The 20078-nt window shown below is 53.4% G+C and overlaps 1 protein-coding gene across 4 annotated transcripts; it reads left to right on the forward strand.

Moving 5' to 3' along the window:
- The first annotated feature begins 2517 nt into the window (after positions 1 to 2517).
- On the forward strand, positions 2518 to 19702 carry LOC111169843 (hexokinase-3). Of its 4 annotated transcripts, none has more exons than XM_022564391.3 (19): positions 2518 to 2632; positions 5428 to 5549; positions 9317 to 9479; positions 9689 to 9843; positions 9927 to 10046; positions 10131 to 10226; positions 11140 to 11239; positions 11319 to 11502; positions 11993 to 12148; positions 12300 to 12533; positions 12900 to 13195; positions 13300 to 13439; positions 13518 to 13637; positions 16195 to 16290; positions 16460 to 16559; positions 18438 to 18621; positions 18734 to 18889; positions 19049 to 19282; positions 19370 to 19702. In XM_022564391.3, the coding sequence occupies exons 2-19, from the start codon at positions 5454 to 5456 to the stop codon at positions 19512 to 19514; spliced, it is 2775 nt and encodes a 924-aa protein (XP_022420099.1). In that variant the 5' UTR covers positions 2518 to 2632; positions 5428 to 5453; the 3' UTR covers positions 19515 to 19702. The 4 variants fall into 4 exon arrangements, with proteins under 4 accessions (XP_022420099.1, XP_022420100.1, XP_089761253.1 ...); XM_089905127.1 differs by lacking the exon at positions 2518 to 2632 and adding an exon at positions 4938 to 4956; XM_022564392.3 differs by lacking the exon at positions 10131 to 10226.
- Positions 19703 to 20078: the final 376 nt, after the last annotated feature.

The raw sequence follows: 20078 nt of genomic DNA on the forward strand, positions 1-20078 counted from the left end.
GAGTGGAAAGGCTGCTGAAGCCGTATGTACCAGGAAGGCAGGAAGAGGTTACTTATTTCCTCTCAGTTTCAAAAGCCCTGGACTATTGAGGTTGTGGGAGGGCTCTTCAATTTAACAAAAATTAACTGATATCTATCCCACGTTAGATATAGAACTGGGCCCTGGAGCTCCAAAGGTAAATAAGAATCATTCTTTGGGAGCCCATAGTACAGTGGGGGGAGACAAACAGATTCTTTTAATAGACTGTAGTTTATGCAATGATACAAGATCAAGACACTATGGGATCAATAGACAGGTTGCTACTCGGCTGGGATTAGGGCCAGGAGGAACTTGTCTAGGAAGGCTCCCAGCACTGGCGATGTCTGAGGTGTAATTTAAAGGATAAGGAAAAGTTAGGTGAAAAGGCTGGAGAGCGCAAAGGGAGAGTCATTCCAGACAGATGAACATAAACAAAAAACTAACAGTAAGAAGCAGCTTGATGGGTATAGGAGAGCTGCAAGGCACATTGGAGTAAAAGGGCATGGAGGGAATAGCAGGAAGCTTATTGGTGCCTGGCCGTGGGGCACTGTGAGCTGTGAGAAGCAAGCCTGTGAGCACATCGGAGCAGGGAGGGCCTGGCTCTCATCCCAGCCATGGTACCTGGGCTACAGCCCACCTTTCCCCCAGCTGACTGCCTCTCCCCATTCCTTAGTTCCTCCTGGACAGCTGGAGATTGGCACTAAGGGGCTATGAAGAGCCTTGTGAGGACTTGTCCTTCCCTTTTTTGGTCAATGGCCATCTGGTGTCTGAAGAGAACTGCTGATCCTTGCTGTGCCTCTGCTACAGTTACGGCTGTCATAGTTGTTCACAGATCTCAAGCCCAGACTGCCTCCTCCTTCCATAGGCCCTGACACAGACCTTCCCTGACACTCTGCCTAGGGTGTTGGGACCCCTGCTGCTGGGGAAATAGACATAGGTTTCTAGAAACACAGACAAAGAGCCCTGGCATTGCTTGTCAGGGGTGTATCCTCACCCTGGCTCAGGAGACTGCAAACTGACTGTCAGCATGAATCACATTCACATTCAGTTCTATATTCTCTCCCCACTAAGAAGTTGAGAGAGACTGGAGCCCCAGGCTAGGCAGGATGCTATGTTTTGAATGATGGCCAGTCTATCCTCCCCACCCCCATTCCCAATCTCAGAGCCTACATGCCTGATTGCTACACAGTGAACTGTGCAGAAGGGCTGATATGTGGCATGTTTCCAGGCCCAGTTATGCCAAAACTGATTCAACGGCCATCATCCCTGGTCTCCATCCTGGTGTCATGTGGAGGCAGAGTACTGTTTATGGTTAACGGTAGGGTTACTGTTGATGAGGTAGCCTGGAGTTTTAAAGTATCTGCTCACCCATTTCCCTGGAATGAAAATTGGTACAGCGTGTCTAGTCTTCTGCCATGGCGAGTATCTTAGTCCATTTGGGCTGCAATTAAAAAGTACCACAGACTGAGTGGCTTATAAACAATAGAAATGTATTTCTCACAGTTAAGGAGGCTGGATGTCTGAGGTCAGGGTGCCAGCCTGGCCAGATGGTCAGATGAAGGCCCTCTTCCACGTTGCAGACCGCCAACTTCTCGTATCCTCACATGGCAGAAGAGGCAAGGGAGCCGTCTGGGGCCTCTGATGAGGGTACTAATCCCATTCATTAGGGCTCCACCCTTATGACCTAATCACCTCCCAAAGAGCCCACTACTTAATACCGTCACCTTGGGCATTAGGTTTTCAACATAAGAATTAGGTGGGAAGGGAACAAAAGTATTTAGACCACAGCAGTGGGCACAGTGTTACCCCAACTTTCTGTACATTCAAGAAGACTAGTTCAGGGAAACCAGCTTGGTGGCCAACAGCCCCACTGCAGCTGAGATTCCTCTTCCCCTTCTAGTAGAGAAGCCCCATGGTGTGAACCTACTCTTCCTCCTTGGCCTGTAGACTAAAGGCTGAACACAGCCTGGCTGCTTCCTCTCCCACCATGTGTCCTCACCTACATGTATCCTCTTGAGGTCCTTGGAGCTGTTCCCCAATTCCATGAAGGTGCCTTATGCTCCACAATTTTGTACATGTGAGGACATACTGCCACTCTTCCTTCAGGGCTCAGCTTCCTCAACTTCTGCCCACTCTGGGGCAGAGTTAGCCTCTTCCTCTTGTGCTTCCACATCGCCTCGTGTTCATTTAGTAAGTCGTTACACATTTTGGAAAATTGTCCATTGGACTACATATTTCCCAGGCTATTCTAGCTCCTTTCCAGGGGTGAACCACTGCGGACTCTGAGTGTTTGTAAAATGGATGGAGCTCCCAGCATTGCAGAGGGGATATCCCAGGCTCCTTGACCCACTTCAGGACTCCCAACTTCCTGTGGCGATCTTGCTTAAGTTTGCACCATGGCCCTGCCTAACCTGGCCTCCTCTTAGGGCAGACTCAGAGGGAAGTGCACCTTCCCGAATTAGCTGGTGTCTAGTGAGAGGGTGGGGCTTGGTGACATTATAAGTCAGATTACTCGTGAGTTTCACTTTTTGAGTACAAAGCAGTTCAGTGGGACGTCTCATTGAGAGAGAAGAGCCGAGGTCTGAGGAGAGTGACCAACTGCTGCTTCTCCCAGGTAAGATTCTCCTCTAATTCCTGCCTGCCTCAGCTCTAGCCCCTTCCTTACCCTCATCTCTCCTGCTTAGTCCATCCTGGATGAGTGGAGGCTGGAAAGGCTAAGCTGGTTGGTCCTCGATAGTGGTTCCTAACCTCGGCAGAGGTCCTGGGATACCTTTCAGAAGGAAGGCTCGTTCCATGTAGCTGATTCAGCTGAATTAAGCCAAGAGGCCCACAGTTATTCAAACATCCCCAGACCCTGGGCTGGGTTCTGGGGATCTAGTGATATGGGAGACATGTCCCTCCCCACAGGAACTCTCAGCTGGAAGAGACAGAAATGAATACATTTACTGGGAGTGTAAATACTGGGGTTACTTGGGGGAAGCTTCAGTCTCTGTTATGTAGAAGTGCTGAATAAATGTTGAATAGAAGAAGAAATTAATAAGAGTGAATGAGTGATTGAGCTAGCTGGGCCTCGAAAGGAGAGTGAAATCTCACCATGTGTGTAGCCCTAGGCCCCTCCCAAAGGTAATTGCCTCAGTTATCCCATTTTATCCTCAAAACAGACTTCTAACATATATGGAACATATGTTTGACAGATGTGACAGAAACTGAGTGTAGGTATATGTGACTTTGGGGAGATTTTTTGGAAACTGATTTCTTGGTTCTCTGAATAAGAACTCCCCACCTCTCAATTTTTCAAAGCTGTACTAGCACCTATCTATTTCAAGCCCTGTGCTGGGCATTGAAGAAGCAGAGATGACTCAGACAGCAATTCCAGGGAAGGCTGTGAACGAAGGCTGGACAGCAGGAGACAGGATGAAGCTCATAGTCAATGTGGCTGGAATATGAAGGGGAGTAGCAAGCGAGGAAGCTTGGGTTGAGGACAGTGTGAGGGGGTTGCAAAGTCACAAAACTTCTTTTTCTGCAGTAGAAGCCATCACAGTGTGACGGCTTACTTCACATTGTGGGGAATGACATGATAAAATCTATTTTTGCACAGTCACTCTGGTAACATGTTTGGTGTGGGTAAGGTGGCGAGATGGCCACATGGGAGCGCAAATATCAATTAGGAGGCTGTTGGAATAATCAGATGGGTGGAAGGTCTAGGAAGGATGGCTGTGGGAACTGGGAGGTGGAGACACATGGGAGCTCTTTCCGCTCTCAGCTCTTTCAGCCTGAGAACTTATTGCGTAGAGGAAGTGAGGGTCAGGGATGTATAGTGGCAACATGAATGCCTCCAGCCAAGGTGAAGGACGGGAAGAATTTCGTGGGGAAAAGTGAAGGAGGAAATGAATGTGGCTTTGACCGTTGAGTTTGAGGAGGCTTCTCTAGCATCCAGAGATGCTAACAGACCATTGGAATTTGGGATTTGGCTCAGGACAGGGGTAGATTTGGGAACCTTCACACAGGTTTTAATCAAACCTTGGGGATGAGTGAGATAAAGAGGGAGTGTGGAGAAGAAGACTATGGCCAGAAACTTGGGAGCTAAGAGGAGAGGAGCGAAGGAGTTATTGACGCAGACTATGAGAGACTCAGGAAGGAGGCTCAGGGAAGACTGACTGTTGCAGCCAAGGGAGAAGAGAATTTCGCAGTGAAGAGAATTCTCATGGCTTTGCATGCCTGAGAGAGGGTGAAAGCATGGAGACTGAGGAAAAGGCTGGTATTGGGCAGTCAGGAGGTCATAGGTGGCCATGGGGAGGGCAAATTCATGGACATGAGGGGAGTGGCAGGTGGGGAGGGGTTGCAGAGGTGGGAAGGTAGCTTTCCTGAAGTTTTGCTGTTAAAGGAGGAGAGGGAATAATTCAGTAGCCAGATGCCTTCTGCCCATCTTGGGCCCTCCATTGCATTTCCCTTTTCTTCCACCCCTGCAGGGCACCTGAATCATTGAAGGCTCCTTTGGAAACTTCCTGGTCCCCATTTTATTTATATGTAGATGAAAATAAAGTAGGCCTTGAGATAGAGAGACCTGGTGTGGCTGCTTTGTGAGGAGCTGCATCCTCAGCTATGAGCACAGGGCTCTTTCAGCTCAGCATCACCCCACCTTCCAAAACCCACCCTGACGTTTATGTTGCACATTACAGTTCCCAAAGCATTTTCCCTGTTGTTACTCTTTTTAATTCTGATGACAGCCTTGTGAAGGTAGATATTATCTTCTGTTTTTTACAGATGAAGAAACTGAAATGCAAAGAAATCATAAACGATTTGCCCGAAGTCATGGCATTAGTGGAACCCCTTTCTGAAGCACAGATCCACCCCTGTCCACTTCTCTCTTCAGCGTGAAATTTACATACCTTAACTTGGCATGAAGGTGCCAAGCCAGCCTGCTTGCTTCTCCAGCAGGTCTTTGGCCCCTCCTTACCTCACAGCCTTTGCTCCAAACCTTTAGCACATCCCTGAACTCCCAAGTACAGCAGCAAGTCCATCTCTGTCACTGCCTGTGTCAGTCATACTGTGATTATTGGTAAAGCTGTGAGGTCCCTGAGGGTGTGGTCTAGGTCTGCTTTGTCTGTACCCTAGCATGTGGCACATTAGGCATTAGGGACTGGTAAATGTGAATGAATGACTGAATGAATGGCATTGGGATTAGAAATCAGCCTTCCCAGTGCTCTTTTGTTGTACATGCTCTGGAAAATGAGGGCTTTCTGGTGGTTTACTAAAGGATTTTGATGGTCAGAGATTCTGAGCTCTGCCCACATCTTCCTTCCTGGTCCCCTTCAGAAGGAAGAAAGTTAAGGGTCTGTATCACAGCCTCCGAGGTTCATCACAACCTGTGGAGTACGTGGTTCACCCGGGAACCCTTTTCTCCCATAGGAGGTCACCCCCCACCGTGGAACCACATGGACTCCATTGGGTCTCTAGGGTTGCAGCAACGGGAAGGAGCCCCTAGCTGCCCCCAAGAAGGCTTGCCCTGCCCCTCAAACAGCTCTGAGCTGGTAAGTTCAGCGCTGGGTTCCTGTCTCGTGCCTATTCAAGGGTGTCAAGAGCAGGAGCAGCAGAAGATGCCATGCGGCCACTGGCTCACACCCATGCAGCCCTTTCCTGTTTACTGAGCCTTTCATATCTGATCTAGTAGCTTTCTCCTTCAAGGCTCCACACCACTGCAAGGTGGGGATTATCTCCTCATTTTACAGGCGAGGAAGGGGGCTTAGAGAGGTGACGTACCTTGAGCTTAAGGCATGACAGGAGCTTGAGCTGAGGTGTTTCATCTCCAGAGTCTAGAAAGGACCCTCCAGGGTTTTTCTTGTAGAAAGCTGTGTTCTTAAAGCCCTTCCTTTTCCCACTTCTCAAGTCATTCCTGCACATCTTTCACCCCTCAACACGACCACTGAAGTCAGGCACACAGAGAGAATTTCAGTGCTGAACTCAACTTGGAGGTTGTGCAGCAAGGTTATTGTGCCTCAGGTTAGCTCAGAGTGAATTTCTCTTTTTTCTGTCATCTTGACTAAGATTTAGAAGCCCTTGCCTACCACACCCTCTAGCAGGAAACACTCGGGTAAGTCAATTCACATCTCTTCGTCTCTGTTTCGTCAACACTGAAATGGAGGAAAATAAAGTCTAATCCTCCCACCCCTGGAGGATTAAGTGAGCTAATGGAGATACAGGACCTGCACAGAGGAGGCATCCACGAAAGGGTTCTTGTATCTTTCCCTGCAGTTTCTTTAGCTTTCCAGCCCATTCTGAAACCTGCTTGATTTGGCTTGTTGCCCAAACGAGAGGGGCGTCACCCCTCACTGCATTTCATGCTCCCACTTTACCCTTGTCCAACGTCTGCCCCAGACCCTGTAAACATTTCTTCTGTGCACGACCCCTAGCTGGGCCACAGAAGGGTGCAATGACTGTGCCGCGGTGCCTGCCCTCCCAGGGCTTGCTCTAGGGCCTGCCACCATCACCTCTTTCACTTTACACCACTCTCTTGAGACTCTGGCGCTGGTCCCACACCCACCCTGCTGGCTTTATTGCACACACCTGCAGTTTAAAGACAATTCTCTTCAGCTTTGGGGGAATTTCACACGGATGCCAAATTTCCTGTGGCCTTGGGCCCCCACTCAGCACTGCAAGGCTTCAACCTCAGCTCCCCTTCCCATGATGATCTAAGAACCACGTGTAGTCGGAACCCAGTCCCATCTGAGTCCCTTCCTGGTGCCTTCTGCCAGGACTCTTTTTGTCACCGGAGGGGTCATGGAGTCAGGCTCCCCAGGCTAGTTTTACCTTGTGCTCTGAGGAAAGGGAACCCATGTCCTATAGGCCAGCCACTTTCTCACCCCTTCACATCTACTGTCTTCTCAGTCCTCAAAACATCGCTGAGAAGTGGGTGCTATTTTTGTTCCTGCTTGACAGAGGAGAAAACCTGCTCAGAGAGATGAGGTGGGCCCTGACTGATGGACACAGCAAGTTGGTCAAAGGATCCAGCATTGAGGCCGCATTGAATCCACCCTCTCTCTAATGCTTTGCTCCTCACTCTCCTGGCTGAGGTCTCTCCCCACTCTTCTTGGGGGAGGTTGAGGGGAGACTCCAGTAGCTTCTCCTGTCTGCTGTGTGCCCACCAGCGTCAGCCAGGGAAGTCCTCCTGTGTTTCTTGAGGCTTCTGCCATCTCATAGTCACTCCTCTTGCACCTCTCACTGCAGCTGGGAGGAAAAGGAAGAAAAACATCGATCTACCCAAGCCATTGACTTCTCCATAACTCTGATGTTGTCATTAAGCAATAATAAAACACCCCTCACATCTGAACAGCACTTTACACTTTCACATACATTATCCCCTTTCTTATGCCACCACAACCACTTAGTCAACAAATCCTGAGAGCCAGCCACTCCTTGTGGCCCTGAGATACAGCCATGAACAAGACATGGCTCCTGGGTGCTTCTGAGTATTGTTATTCTCTTGTTAAGTCTTACCATGTCAGAGAGAAGTTTAACTTGCCCAGGGCCACATAGACAGGAAGTGGCAGGGCAAGGACTCAGATTTAAGTTTTCTCATCCCATGTCCTGTGGGGGTTTCTTTGCTGCAAACTTCATCAGCTTTGGGTTCTTTTCAGGTGTTTTTATTAGTTTTTATAAGGCTTCACATTTATGTGGAAACATCTCTGCAGTCAGATCTGGGTTCAAGTCCCGCTCTGCCCCTTAATAGCTGCTTGGATTAGGCAGATGACTATACCTCTCTGAGCCTCAGTTTCCTCATTTGTGACTCAGGAGTAGCTCCTCCTAGCATGCATGGCTACTGGAAGCAGTAATGTGAATATGGAACTGAACATCTGGACTCCAGTTAGGATCATTTGCCTCCTTAGGGATCTGTTTCCCATTCTTTTCCTAAAGCAGGGGTGGGACTGAGTTGCCCCCATCTCCCTCAGTTGGCAGCCTCTCCTCCCTGGCTCTCCCTGCCTCCTTATCCAGGTGCCTGAGTGGTACTTTATAGATATGGGCCCAGTGTGGGGTAGCGGGTCATAGGAATGGAATTCCTATGAGACAGGCAGTGGGGACCCGGGAAAGGCTAAGCCTGGGAGAATGGAGTCGGGGGCTGGGACCCTCTGAAAAACCCAGGGAGGCTGCTGAGGCCTCTTTGAAGGACAGGCCAGAGGGTTGTCCCAGGGAGGTTTCCACACAGAAGTGAGATACTGGAGCTTTTCTTAAGCTCCCCCAACTCAAGCTTCTGCTGGAAAAGAACCTGCTGTCCCATCCTCTGCTTTCCCTGTCTGCCCGCCACTCCCTTCACTCTGATCTGCGCCTGGCCAGCCTTCCCCAAAATCCATCCCCTTGCTCTGAAGAAAAACCCTTTGTGCTCTTCCCCCATATCTTCAAATGGCTCATTCCTTTCCTTCATTTAGGTCACCTCCATGGGGAGACCTTCCCTGACCAATATCCAAAAATACCTCTTCCTCTCCTGGTCACTCCTGAACTTCTATTTCTGCCTTTCTTTTCTACCAGTACTACCAGAACCATATTACATGTTTCTGTGCTTATTTTCTGCCCCCTACACTGGAATTGAGTTCCACAAGAGCAGACTCAGCTGGCTGTGCAGTGTATGGTGCTTAGAATAGTGCTGGGTACATATTAGGGGCTCAGTCAATGTCTGTGTGAAGGATGGCCAACTGTGGGAGGACTGTCCTCCATGGTGTGGCCCCCAAACGCTCCTGGCTGGGCTTGCTCGGGCTCCAGAGTGGAGTGTATCGGAAGAGGGAAGCCCCTGAACCTGAAGTTCATCCACACATTTGTTCATTCATTTGCTCATCTAACAACAATTCACTGAGCAGCTCGGCTATGGGTCCTGGGGAACCAGAGCAAATCACTGGTGGGGTGACAGGGGAGAGGTCTTGCCAGCCCTGAAATCAAAGAAGGAGAGGGGGTTGGAAGGAGCTGAAAGGATCCACAAGGGAATGGAGCAGGAGGAAGTGGGTGGGTCTTCCCACCAGAAAGGAGCTTTCTGAGGGTGCAGGAGCTGGTGTAGGCTGTGAGCAGCAAGAAAGCCACAGTGTGTGAAGAGGCGAGGAGTGAGGCTGGGCAGGTGCTGGGGAGCTCAGCAAGGCTCACAGTGGGCTCAAGCAGGGCTCAGGCCAGCCCCTGGGGAAGCTAAGGGAGGGGTGCTGGTCTGGGCTAGGGAAGGGAGGTATGAACTGGGCCAGGCTGGCCTCTGTCTTGTTTGGAGTGGGGGAACTTCGCTAGGCCAACAGGGCTCCTGCCCAGATGTCGGCCTGTTTCTCCTCAGGTACAGGAATGCCTGCAGCAGTTCAAGGTGACAGGGGCACAGCTGCGGCAGATCCAAACCAGCCTCCTGGACTCCATGGAGCAGGCCCTTAAGGGGCAGGCCAGCCCTGCCCCTGCTGTCCGGATGCTGCCCACATATGTGGGGTCTACCCCACATGGCACTGGTGGGTGGTATAGACTAACATGGGTGGCCAGGACTGGTAAGAGGGTTCTGATCTGGGGGAGGGGGGAGTTCCTTACCCCTTTCTCCATCTCTAAGGTCCCCATCTCTAAGGTCCCTTGATGAGACTTCACAGGCCTTGGGAATGTTTCTGGGAAAAAGAGGGCTTGGTCTCACCAGCTGCGTGCCTTTCTGTGACCTTCTTTCCCACAGAGCAAGGAGACTTCGTGGTGCTGGAACTGGGAGCCACAGGGGCCTCACTGCGTGTTCTGTGGGTGACCCTGATGGGCATTGAGGGGCACAAGATGGAGCCCCGAAGCCAGGAGTTTGTGATCCCCCAAGAGGTGATGCTGGGTCCTGGTCAGCAGGTGAGCACTCACTGCACAGGCTCTGGGCCCGGGGGCAGCTGGGGCTCCAGTGGGCAGAGCTAAGCCCCCAACCCACCCCACAGCTCTTTGACTTTGCCGCCCGCTGCCTATCTGAGTTTCTGGATGTGCTCCCCGTGGGCAATCAGGGTCTGCAGCTTGGGTTCAGCTTCTCCTTCCCTTGTCACCAGACAGGGCTGGACAAGGTGAGTGGCTACAGGGACAGTGGGTGGAGGGGCTGCAGCCCCATGAAGGTTGTTGGAGGATTGACCTGAATTTTCTGCCTCCAGAGCACCCTCATTTCCTGGACCAAAGGTTTTAGGTGCAGTGGTGTGGAAGGCCAGGATGTGGTCCAGTTGCTACGAGATGCCATCCAGAGGCAGGGAGTGAGTAGAGGAAGGGGAGCAGGGAGGGATGCCCATGTGGCCTGGGCCTGGGCCTGGGCCTGGGCCCAGCACATGTAGGCTGTCCCTATGCTTCTGGGAGAGCCTGCTTTCCTCTCGTGTTTATACCCTTTATCCATGTAACCTTCGGGTAAATGCTGCTACCATTCTCATTTTATAGGTAAGGAGGCTGAAGCTAAGAAAGGTCAAATAAACGTTCAGGACTGTAGGGGGAAACAAAGATGAAAAGACTTGACCCTGTCCTCAGGGACCTCACAAGTCTAGTGGGGAAAGCATTCCAATAAAAGATTGTCCCTGTTGAGAATGTGGTTCCGATGACTGTGGGAGCACAGGGAAGGGTGTACTACGACTTGAGCAGAGACTTGAAGGAGAAGTTTGCCAGGTGCCTAAGCTGGGGCTGGGGAGGAAGGTCTAATTTCAGAGAAGGGCATATTCAAAAGTCTGGATGCCTGAGAAAGGCCACTCTGGATCTGTGCCGACTAACCACCACGGTGCTGTGTGAGTAGCTGGAAGTCAGGGCTGAGAGGAGCAGGCTTGGGGAGCCAGGCCAGGACCAGGGTGAGCAAGAGAGGTGTCTACAGCATAGCCTTCAAGGTGACATGTTTGCTCACCCTTGTCCTGGTCCTGTGGGGAGCACTGGTGTTCTGGAAGTGATGGCTGAGGCTGAGAGCCCCTGAGACCTCCAGGGCCTGAGCTGGGGGCAGAGGAGCCAAGGGGCAGGCGTGGGATGGGAGGAAAATCCTCTATAGGGTGGGAAGGCCTAGAGCATATGTGACGCAAATGTGTGGGGCATGCGGACACGCATTTCAGGGACTCTGTGTGTCTCCGTCAAAGCCAGGGCCCCAGCCCTGCCCATCCCCCAGGTTCCCTGACCTCTGTCCTCTCTGTTGTCCAGACCTACAGCATCGATGTAGTTGCCGTGGTGAATGACACAGTGGGCACCATGATGGGCTGCGAGCCAGGGGTTGGGCCATGTGAAGTTGGGCTGGTTGTAGGTGAGTCACAGGCATTTGTGATGGTGGATGGAGGGCCTGGAGGCCTGGTGGACAGGCCCTGATGGGGTGTCCCTGCCAGACACTGGCACCAATGCGTGTTACATGGAAGAGGCACGGCATGTGGCAGTGCTAGACGAGGACCGGGGCCGAGTCTGCATCAGCGTCGAGTGGGGCTCCTTCAGTGATGATGGGGCCCTGGGGCCAGTGCTGACCATCTTCGACCACACCCTGGACCACGAGTCTCTGAATCGGGGTGCCCAGAGGTGGCCTAACCTTCTGCTCTAGCCCCATCGCTGCTTTGTTCCCCTCCCGCTCTGTTGTCCCTGTACTCCAGCCCTTAGGCCCCTCCCTCTCATTTGCTCCTAGGCTCTCCAGGTTGCATCCTGGGGGGCCCTGGCCAGGCTCAAAGAAGGAATGGGTTCTAGAACGAAGAGTTTTTAACTCTTGGCCCTCCCTTATTCCTGACTCTGGCCAGCTCTGGCAGGGGTTGGGGGTTGAGAGTAGCCAAGCAAAGAGTCTCCTACCCTCCTTGGGTCCTTCTACCCTCCAGGAGCCCCCATGAACCTAATCTAAGCCAGAGGGGGCAGTGGGGTCTGGGTAAACACCCAACTGTCTCCTAGGAGGCCATTTGCTTCTGGACCCTTCAGCAGGGACCGCAAAGAAAGTGACCTCTCTTTGGGAGTTCTTGGAGGTGGGACCAGGTGGGCTGAGGGCTTAGGAAAGGCTCTGTCCAGCCACCCTTCCTGCCTGTAGGTTTGAGAAGATGATCGGGGGCCTGTACCTGGGTGAGCTGGTGCGGCTGGTGCTGGCTCACCTGGCCCGGTGCGGGGTCCTCTTTGGCGGCTACACCTCTCCTGCCCTGCTAAGGCAAGGCGGCATCCTCCTGGAACATGTGGCTGAGATGGAGGAGTGAGTGCGGGAGGCGAGTGGGCTGCGACAGAGGGGTTCTTGACTTGGGAATGGGGAGGATGCTCTTTCCCTGAGGTAGCCATGGAGCTTTGGTGGGGGCAGGGAGCTTTGGGGCTACTTCAGCCCCAAAGTAGCACCCTGTCCCCGCCAGTCCCTCTGCTGGGGCAGCCCGTGTGCACGCTATCCTGCAGGACTTGGGCCTGAACCCGAGGGCCTCAGATGCCGAGTTCGTGCAGCACGTATGCGCGGCTGTGTGCACGCGGGCTGCCCAGCTCTGTGCAGCTGCCCTGGCTGCCGTCCTCTCCCGTCTCCAGCACAGCCGGGAGCAGCAGACACTTCAGATCGCTGTGGCCACTGGAGGCCGAGTGTTTGAGCGACACCCCAGGTATTGGGAATACAGATGATCCTGTGTTAGCAGGTAGCAGGAACAAGTGTGTGTTTGTGACACACACCGAGAGGGCACTCTGGTACCACTGGTGCAAGCCGATGGGTATGAATGGCACCCAAGCAAAGTGAGGACAGACAGGGGCTGGGGAGGCCAGAAGAGGTCAGAGGAGAGAAAGAGGCTTCTCTTGGTTGTGCAAGGGAGGGTGTCACTGGGGGCACTGGGCGTATGGTTGGTGCATAGATGGGTTTAGAATTGAATTGATTTGAAGTGAGGGAGCCCAGGGCTTCCGCAAGCCCTTGCAGAGCCCAGGGCTTCCGCAAGCCAGGTGCCAAGCCAGGGTGCACCTGATGTGTGTCTGTGTAGGTTCCTCAGCATCCTGCAGGAGACAGTGATGCTCCTGGCCCCCGAATGTGATGTCTCCTTCATACCTTCTGTGGACGGGGGCGGCCAGGGTGTGGCAATGGTGACTGCTGTGGCTGCCCGCCTGGCTGCCCACCGGTGCCTGCTGGAGGAGACCCTGGCACCATTCCGGTTGACCCGTGAGCAGCTGGCAGCAGTGCAGGCACAGATGCGAGAGGCCATGGCCAAGGGACTCCAAGGGGAAGCCTCCTCCCTCCGCATGCTGCCCACTTACGTCCGGGACACGCCTGATGGCAGTGGTAAAGACTTGGTCTGAATGGGACATGGGCTCCTGGGGGGTCACAGCATGTGTGGGGGTGGAGCTTCCAGCTTTGACCTGGCACTGAGGGTCTCTGCCCCACAGAGCGTGGGGACTTCCTGGCCCTGGACCTGGGGGGCACCAACTTCCGGGTCCTCCTGGTGCGTGTGGCCACTGGAGGTGTGCAAATCACCAGCCAGATCTACTCCATCCCGGAGTGCGTGGCCCAGGGCTCTGGGCAGCAGGTACCCACAACCTGGAGCTGATGTCAGGGGGCGGGGAAGGGCCAAGTGGCCTACTCCCTGACTTGCTCCACCCCTCAGCTCTTTGACCACATTGTGGACTGCATCGTGGACTTCCAGGAGAAGCAGGGCCTGAGTGGGCAGAGCCTCCCCCTGGGTTTCACCTTCTCCTTCCCATGTACGCAGCTCGGCCTGGACCAGGTGAGAGAGGGAGGGCTGCGGGAAGCCATCCTCAGGGGCTTTCCACCAACATACTCTTCTTGGAGTGGGCAGGAGGCCTGGAGAGGGCTTCCTGGGCTAGGGAGAGGGCTGGGTGGAGGCACTGCTGGGCTGGGCCTGCACCCAGCCTCAGTTTCCCCAGATGTGATGTGCCCAGGTGGATGGGATGCGGTGAAATGGCCTGGAATCCAGGGCCATGAAAAGGCGTGGGATGGAGAAGGACATGGTTACCCCTGGGGGCTGCCAGTGGGCAGGAGAGTGGAGCCAGCATTAGGTCTGGGCACTTGGGAGCAGTGCAGGCCAAGGTTGGGACTGACCAGAGGACACACTGGCTGTCTCACCCACAGCACTGTTGTAATGCCGAGGGTATCTGCAGGGAGCAGATTGTTCTGTCTCTCAAAGGGGCTTGTGGTTGCATGGTTTCTTTGCCCTCTCTCCTATTCCCGGCCTTGCTGGTATCCTTCTCAGGGCCTGGTTGGGGTTGGCAGAGGGGCAGGCACAGGTCTAGACACAACACCCACTCAGCACACACCTCTGCATCCTTCATCAGGAATGCTAGACTTTTCATGCACACACCTAAGGCCTGCCATGGAGATGGCTCCTCCCAGACCTCTGATCCAAGCTCCCAGGAATCTCCTCCTCAACACCCCCAACTTCTGCTGAAAAGCTCCTGTGATGAGGAGCTTGCTGGCCCTGAAGGTGCCCACCAGGTTCTTCCACACCTGTGGTCTCTGGGAAGCTCTGCCTACTCTACTCCAAACAGCCTTCCTATGGTTTTCGCCTACCCTCTGCTCCTGCTCTGACCTCTCAGACACGGGCCTCTGTGCTCTGCTTTCCTTTGGATCATGCAGTCAGCAGTGTCTCTTTGCTCATCTGCTTCCTCCAGCCTGAGTTATTCTGGCACCTTTTGATTATTCCTTGTAAGGTGTGAGAAGCAGGTGGGACCCTGTGCAAAATCAGGCATGCAGGAAACACGGTCCTATTAACAGAATTTAATTTCTATGTTGAGCCCACATTCTTTTCAGGAGTGAAAACTTAATGGTAATCAATTCAGGGATCCCCTTATCCAGGTAGGGGCCCCTCCTTTGCTGTATAGAATGTGCAGACAAGCTGGGACGTGGGGGAAACGTCCAGGCCCCAGCCATTTGGACTCTGCATCTTGCTCTCTTGGGTCTTGACAACGCCCTTGATACCTTACCTTCCCCTCCGTGGGGAAGGAGGGCAGAGGCTGCCTCTGTTCTCAGATTATCCAAATCCCTTCTGTGTCCTCCCCTTCCCCACAGGGGCATGCCCAGGGTGGAGGGCCTAGGACATCTTTCTCAGGAAGCCATCTGGAACCTGGCTCTAACTCCTGCCCATCTCACCTTCCCCAAACCAGGGGGTCTTTCTCTCATCTGGGAGTGGGGAAACTGCTGTTACTCATGATCTGGCTCTCCCTCTCATTCACTCTCACTCTCTCTGGTTTCTGTTTTTGAGACAATGAGCACAGAACACTCTATCTTGTGGTTTTATGGGGAAAGGAATAAAAGGAAATATTACTGGGGGAAATGTCAGTTAATATGTCTAAAGTCTCCTGCCCCAAAGATTCCCAGACCTGCTCTCCATGCGTCTACTTTGGGCAGAGCGGTCATTTTCTCCTAATGGTGGGTGGAATAGTTCCCCTGCCCTCTCCCTCAGAGGAAGCACAATAAGGAAAGAACAGCTAGGCCCCCATTACTAAGTTCACAATTTAAGGCCAGTTTCTCACAGTAAATTGTCTTGTCCCCTCCTGTCCTGCCCAGGTGTCTGGTTTCTGGCTTTTCCATTCATCCTTCACTCATATCTGGAACATGCCTGTGAATCTCCCATTGACACGGCTCCGTCCTAACTCTGAGAATTCCTTCCTTTCAAGTGACTCTTGCTAGCTCTTTCTGGGAGAGCAGACGCTGCTGTTATTTGGACCTCTGAGCCTTCTCTGTCCTTCCCTTTCTCACACACAGCACTCATTTTACCAGATCTGTTAATTCCTAACCCAATTACAAAGGGCCATTCCTTCTGGGCAGATGTCTTTTTTTTTTTGCGGTACGCGGGCCTTTCACTGTTGTGGCCTCTCCCGTTGCGGAGCACAGGCTCCGGACGCGCAGGCTCAGTGGCCATGGCTCATGGGCGCAGCCGCTCCGCGGCACGTGGGATCTTCCCGGACCGGGGCACAAACCCGTGTCCCCTGCATTGGCAAGCAGACTCTCAACCACTGCGCCACCAGGGAAGCCCTGGGCAGATGTCTTAAAATGGCCAGACCCTCAAACTATCTGAGCATTCTGGCACTAAAAGTAGAAGACGTAGGTTGGATGGTTATTAATAGGTTTCTTCACACTGGAATCCTCCTGGGGAATTGGGAGGGGGCAGAAGGCAAGGCCCTTAATCGTATGACAGAGTAGGCACAGAATCCTATGTGGGGAGGGAATCATATACTGCATTCTGATGGGATGCAGGCTTTGGGGAGGCAAAGTGAGATTCCAAGGGAACTCTAGCTTCCTGCTTCCTCTTGGTCCCACCCCAGGGCATCCTCCTGAACTGGACAAAGGGTTTCAATGCATCTGACTGTGAGGGCCAAGATGTTGTGTGTCTGCTGCGGGAAGCCATCGGGCGCAGACAGGTAAGTAGTCTGCCTACAGGGGTGCTTTGGAGTAACGGGCCTTGAAGGCAGCAAAGGGTCTCCCGCTGCCTGATGTGGGGGGCCCTCTGTAGTAGAGACCTCTGGGTCCAATGCTAGTTGCTGTGACGACCACGTTGCCCAGCAACTAGCAGCATCCTTCTGTGTGCAGGCAGTGGAACTGAATGTGGTTGCCATTGTCAATGACACGGTGGGGACCATGATGTCCTGTGGCTACGAGGACCCCCATTGCGAGGTTGGCCTCATCGTAGGTGAGGAGGGCCCTGCTGTTTTGTGCCCCTACTGCCTGTTGCTAATTTACTGCCTCCTGTTGATTTGAACATTCCCCTGGCCTTGGGGATGTGGCATCACTCTTACCTGACTCAATGGGGCCCTGGAACACTCTATTGGGCTGAGGGTCTGGAGCTTCAGTGTTTAGCCCAGCTTAGCTACTGACTCACAGTCGTTTAAATTCTCTGAACCTCAGTTTGCCCATCTGTTAAATGAATGTGAGCTTTGGAGTCATACAGATTTGGGTGGAAATACTAGCTCTGCCACTTCCACTGGTATGACCTTGGGCAAATCACCAGAGCCTCAGTTTCCTCATCTCTAAGGTGGAGATAATAATGATGCCTATCTTAAGGGGTTATGAGGATGAAATGGGAGGGGACAAAGTGTAGCATTATGCCTGGCTCATGGCCTACAGAGTATTTGGAATTGGGTGGGACCCCAGTGATGGGATGGGTGTGTGCAGAGAATGAGTTGAGATGGTTCTTTGAATAGTCCAAGATTCTAAGTCTTTTTAAAAAATTTTTAATATTTATTTATTTATTTGGCTACGCTGGGTCTTAGCTGTGGCACATGGGATCTTTAGTTGTGGCACGCAGGATCTTTTTAGTTGCAGCATGAGGGATCTCAGTTGTGGCATGCAGGATCTAGTTCCCTGATCAGGGATCGAACCCGGGCCCCCTGCATTGGGAGTGTGGAGTCTTAACCACTGGACCGCCAGGGAAGTCCCCAAGATTCTAAGTTTTTATTAAGCACCTCTCCTGTGGCCAGTTGGGGGCTGGATGAAGGGACAGGAAGACACATAAAGAAGGGGAAAATATCTGCCTTCTCGGAACTGACTGTTTAGTGAGGGTTGAATCCAGAAGAGCACGTGGCCATCAGAGAGAGCTGAATCTGACTCTAAATGCCAGGGCAACAAGCCAAGATCAGAAAGGAAGGGGTCCTGACATGAGTGAGACTTGAAAGCCTTGAAAAGAAAAAAAGGAACTTGGCTAGAAGGGGGAGGAGGGATCCCATAGCTCCTTGGACATCCGTTTCTTAGAGCTGGAGGTATGTGGCAGCCTCGAAGGAGACTGGGAGCTTCTTGAACATAGTGTCTGGCACCGGGAGATGCTCGAGAGAGGCAGGCCCAGATTGCTGTGTGAATTAACAACTGGATGGAGTAATTCCAGGGTCCAACACACCTGCTTAGAGCTGGTTGTGTGTTGGGGAGAAGAAGGAAAAGCCTTTACCCAGGGTATGCCTTCTGTCTAAGCTTCTTGGCTTCAAGGTCAAATCCAAATGTCACTTTCTCTCTGTAGCTTTTCCTGACTTTCTAGGCAGGAAGACTCACCTGTGCTTGGGTGTTCCATGATGCTTTTCTTTGCACTTCTATTTGGGCACACACAGGAAGTATCAGAGTTGGCTGCTCATTGCCCAACCTCTGGCCACTGTGGAGCTCCTTGTGTCTCATTTTTATGTCCCCGGTTCCTGGCCCAGCACCTACTGTTTGACTAAAGACCTGGAAGGCCAGTCGAGGAAGGCTTGGGCCTCTCACCCATGTGACAGCAGGGGCTGTCACACATCTCTCAGGGGAATGATGTGAATGACGGGCATTTTGGGAGCACCCTGGGGTAGCATGGGAGATGCGCTGATGGTGGTGCTGGTAGGGGAAGTAGTAGAGTCCTGGGGGGCTTGATGGTGGCAGGGTCTGAAAAATGGATGCGAGGAAGGAAGGAGGACCGGGCTTCGGGCAGGCCAATGAGCATGAGGAGATGGAGAGGTAGGAAATGAGCCCAGATTTTGCTATCTCGGTGGGAAGGGCTCAGAGGGATCTTGTCTGCAACAGTAAGTGGCTTCCACCCCATCTGGCCTCTCTGAAGGAACTGGCACCAATGCCTGCTACATGGAGGAGCTCCGGAATGTGGCAAGTGTGGCTGGGGACTCAGGCCACATGTGCATCAACATGGAGTGGGGTGCCTTTGGGGACGATGGCTCTCTCAGCATGCTCAGTACCCGTTTTGATGCAAGTGTGGACCAGGCATCCATCAACCCTGGCAAGCAGAGGTGAGGGTTGGGCTGGGCAGGTGTGACTGGTGGTGGCTGGCACTAGTGATGTGGCTGGTGGTGGCATGGGGCTGGGGCCTCCTGCCCTGTGTGCACACACACTTTCACGCAGGTTTGAGAAGATGATCAGTGGCATGTACCTGGGGGAGATTGTCCGCCACACCCTCTTGCATTTGACCAGCCTTGGAGTTCTCTTCCGGGGCCAGCAGACCCAGCGCCTTCAGACCAGGGACATCTTCAAGACCAAGTTTCTCTCTGAGATTGAAAGGTGCTGAGGCCTGCATTATCTCCTTCCACCTCCCAAAGGACTCTATCGTTGGGTGGAATGCTGGTTGGAGGGAGGTGCACCCAGAGGACGAGAAAGCCATGAGAGGGGGCGCTCATGCAGCATCTTGCATCTCTGTGCTCTATTCCCTCCTGTCCCCAGTGACAGCCTGGCCCTGAGGCAGGTCCGAGCCATCCTGGAGGATCTGGGGCTGTCCCTGACCTCAGATGATGCCCTGATGGTCCTGGAGGTGTGCCAGGCTGTGTCCCAGAGGGCCGCCCAGCTTTGTGGGGCAGGTGTGGCTGCCGTGGTGGAGAAGATCCGTGAGAACCGGGGCCTGGAAGAGCTGACTGTGTCCGTGGGGGTGGATGGAACCCTCTACAAGTTGCACCCTCAGTGAGTCTGGGTGCCAGGCTGGGCAGGGAGGCATGGCCAGGTGGAGCCCGGCTGACCTGGTCTCACCTCGGCCTCTCCCCCTCACAGCTTCTCCAGCCTGGTGGCAGCCACAGTGCGGGAGCTGGCCCCTCGCTGTGTGGTCACCTTCCTGCAATCAGAGGACGGGTCCGGCAAAGGTGCAGCCCTGGTCACCGCTGTTGCCTGCCGCCTTGCCCAGATGACCTGTGTCTGAAGAAGTCTCCAGCAACCAGCTTTGTTGGACGAGGGCTGGGACCCCATCTGTCCCCCAGCCAGGTCCAGACACCCAGGACTTCCAAAACAGCCATGTATGACCCCTCCATGGCCACTGGCCTGGACCCCTAGCTCTCCCTGAGAGAAGTAGCACTTGGGTTAGCAATATATATATATAATTTATTTACATTCACGTCCGCTAAAATCCCTACGCGCCCTGGCGGCCGGGCAAGGCTGTGTACATAAGGCCAAGTGTAAGTGCACGAATGCACTTAAAACAGAGTCAGGGCACAAGCTTCACATGACAGGCCCCGCACGGGGGCACCGGCCAGCCCCAAGAACGGGCACGCCACGGCACGCACACTCGCCATTGTCCAGCCCGGGACTCCCGTTGCATATTCACATGCCCCGTCAGGCAGGGCTCCTCGTGGCTGGGGGCAGGGGGGGATCGGAGAGGAGCCGTTGGGTGTCCCTGGGTGGGTGGGAGAAGGGCAGCATGTGAGAGGCAGATGTGGACTGACACCGGGCGTGAGAGACGTGAGCAGCCTCCAGGTGTACAGCATGA

The sequence above is a fragment of the Delphinapterus leucas genome, unplaced genomic scaffold, assembly GCF_059928025.1.
Source record: "Delphinapterus leucas isolate spDelLeu-1000000601 "Yukka" unplaced genomic scaffold, BTC_Dleu_Yukka2 spDelLeu_asBTCV2_sq25, whole genome shotgun sequence".
In the NCBI taxonomy this organism is placed as follows: domain Eukaryota; kingdom Metazoa; phylum Chordata; class Mammalia; order Artiodactyla; family Monodontidae; genus Delphinapterus; species Delphinapterus leucas.

What these genes read in the sequence shown, in the direction of transcription:
- LOC111169843 (XM_022564391.3), top strand. Translation starts at nt 5,454, where the DNA reads ATGGACTCCATTGGGTCTCTAGGGTTGCAGCAACGGGAAGGAGCCCCT. An exon ending in GTCTACCCCACATGGCACTG is followed by an intron (nt 9,480 to 9,688) that starts GTGGGTGGTATA and finishes TCTTTCCCACAG; the next exon opens with AGCAAGGAGACTTCGTGGTG. An exon ending in CTCTACAAGTTGCACCCTCA is followed by an intron (nt 19,283 to 19,369) that starts GTGAGTCTGGGT and finishes TCCCCCTCACAG; the next exon opens with CTTCTCCAGCCTGGTGGCAG.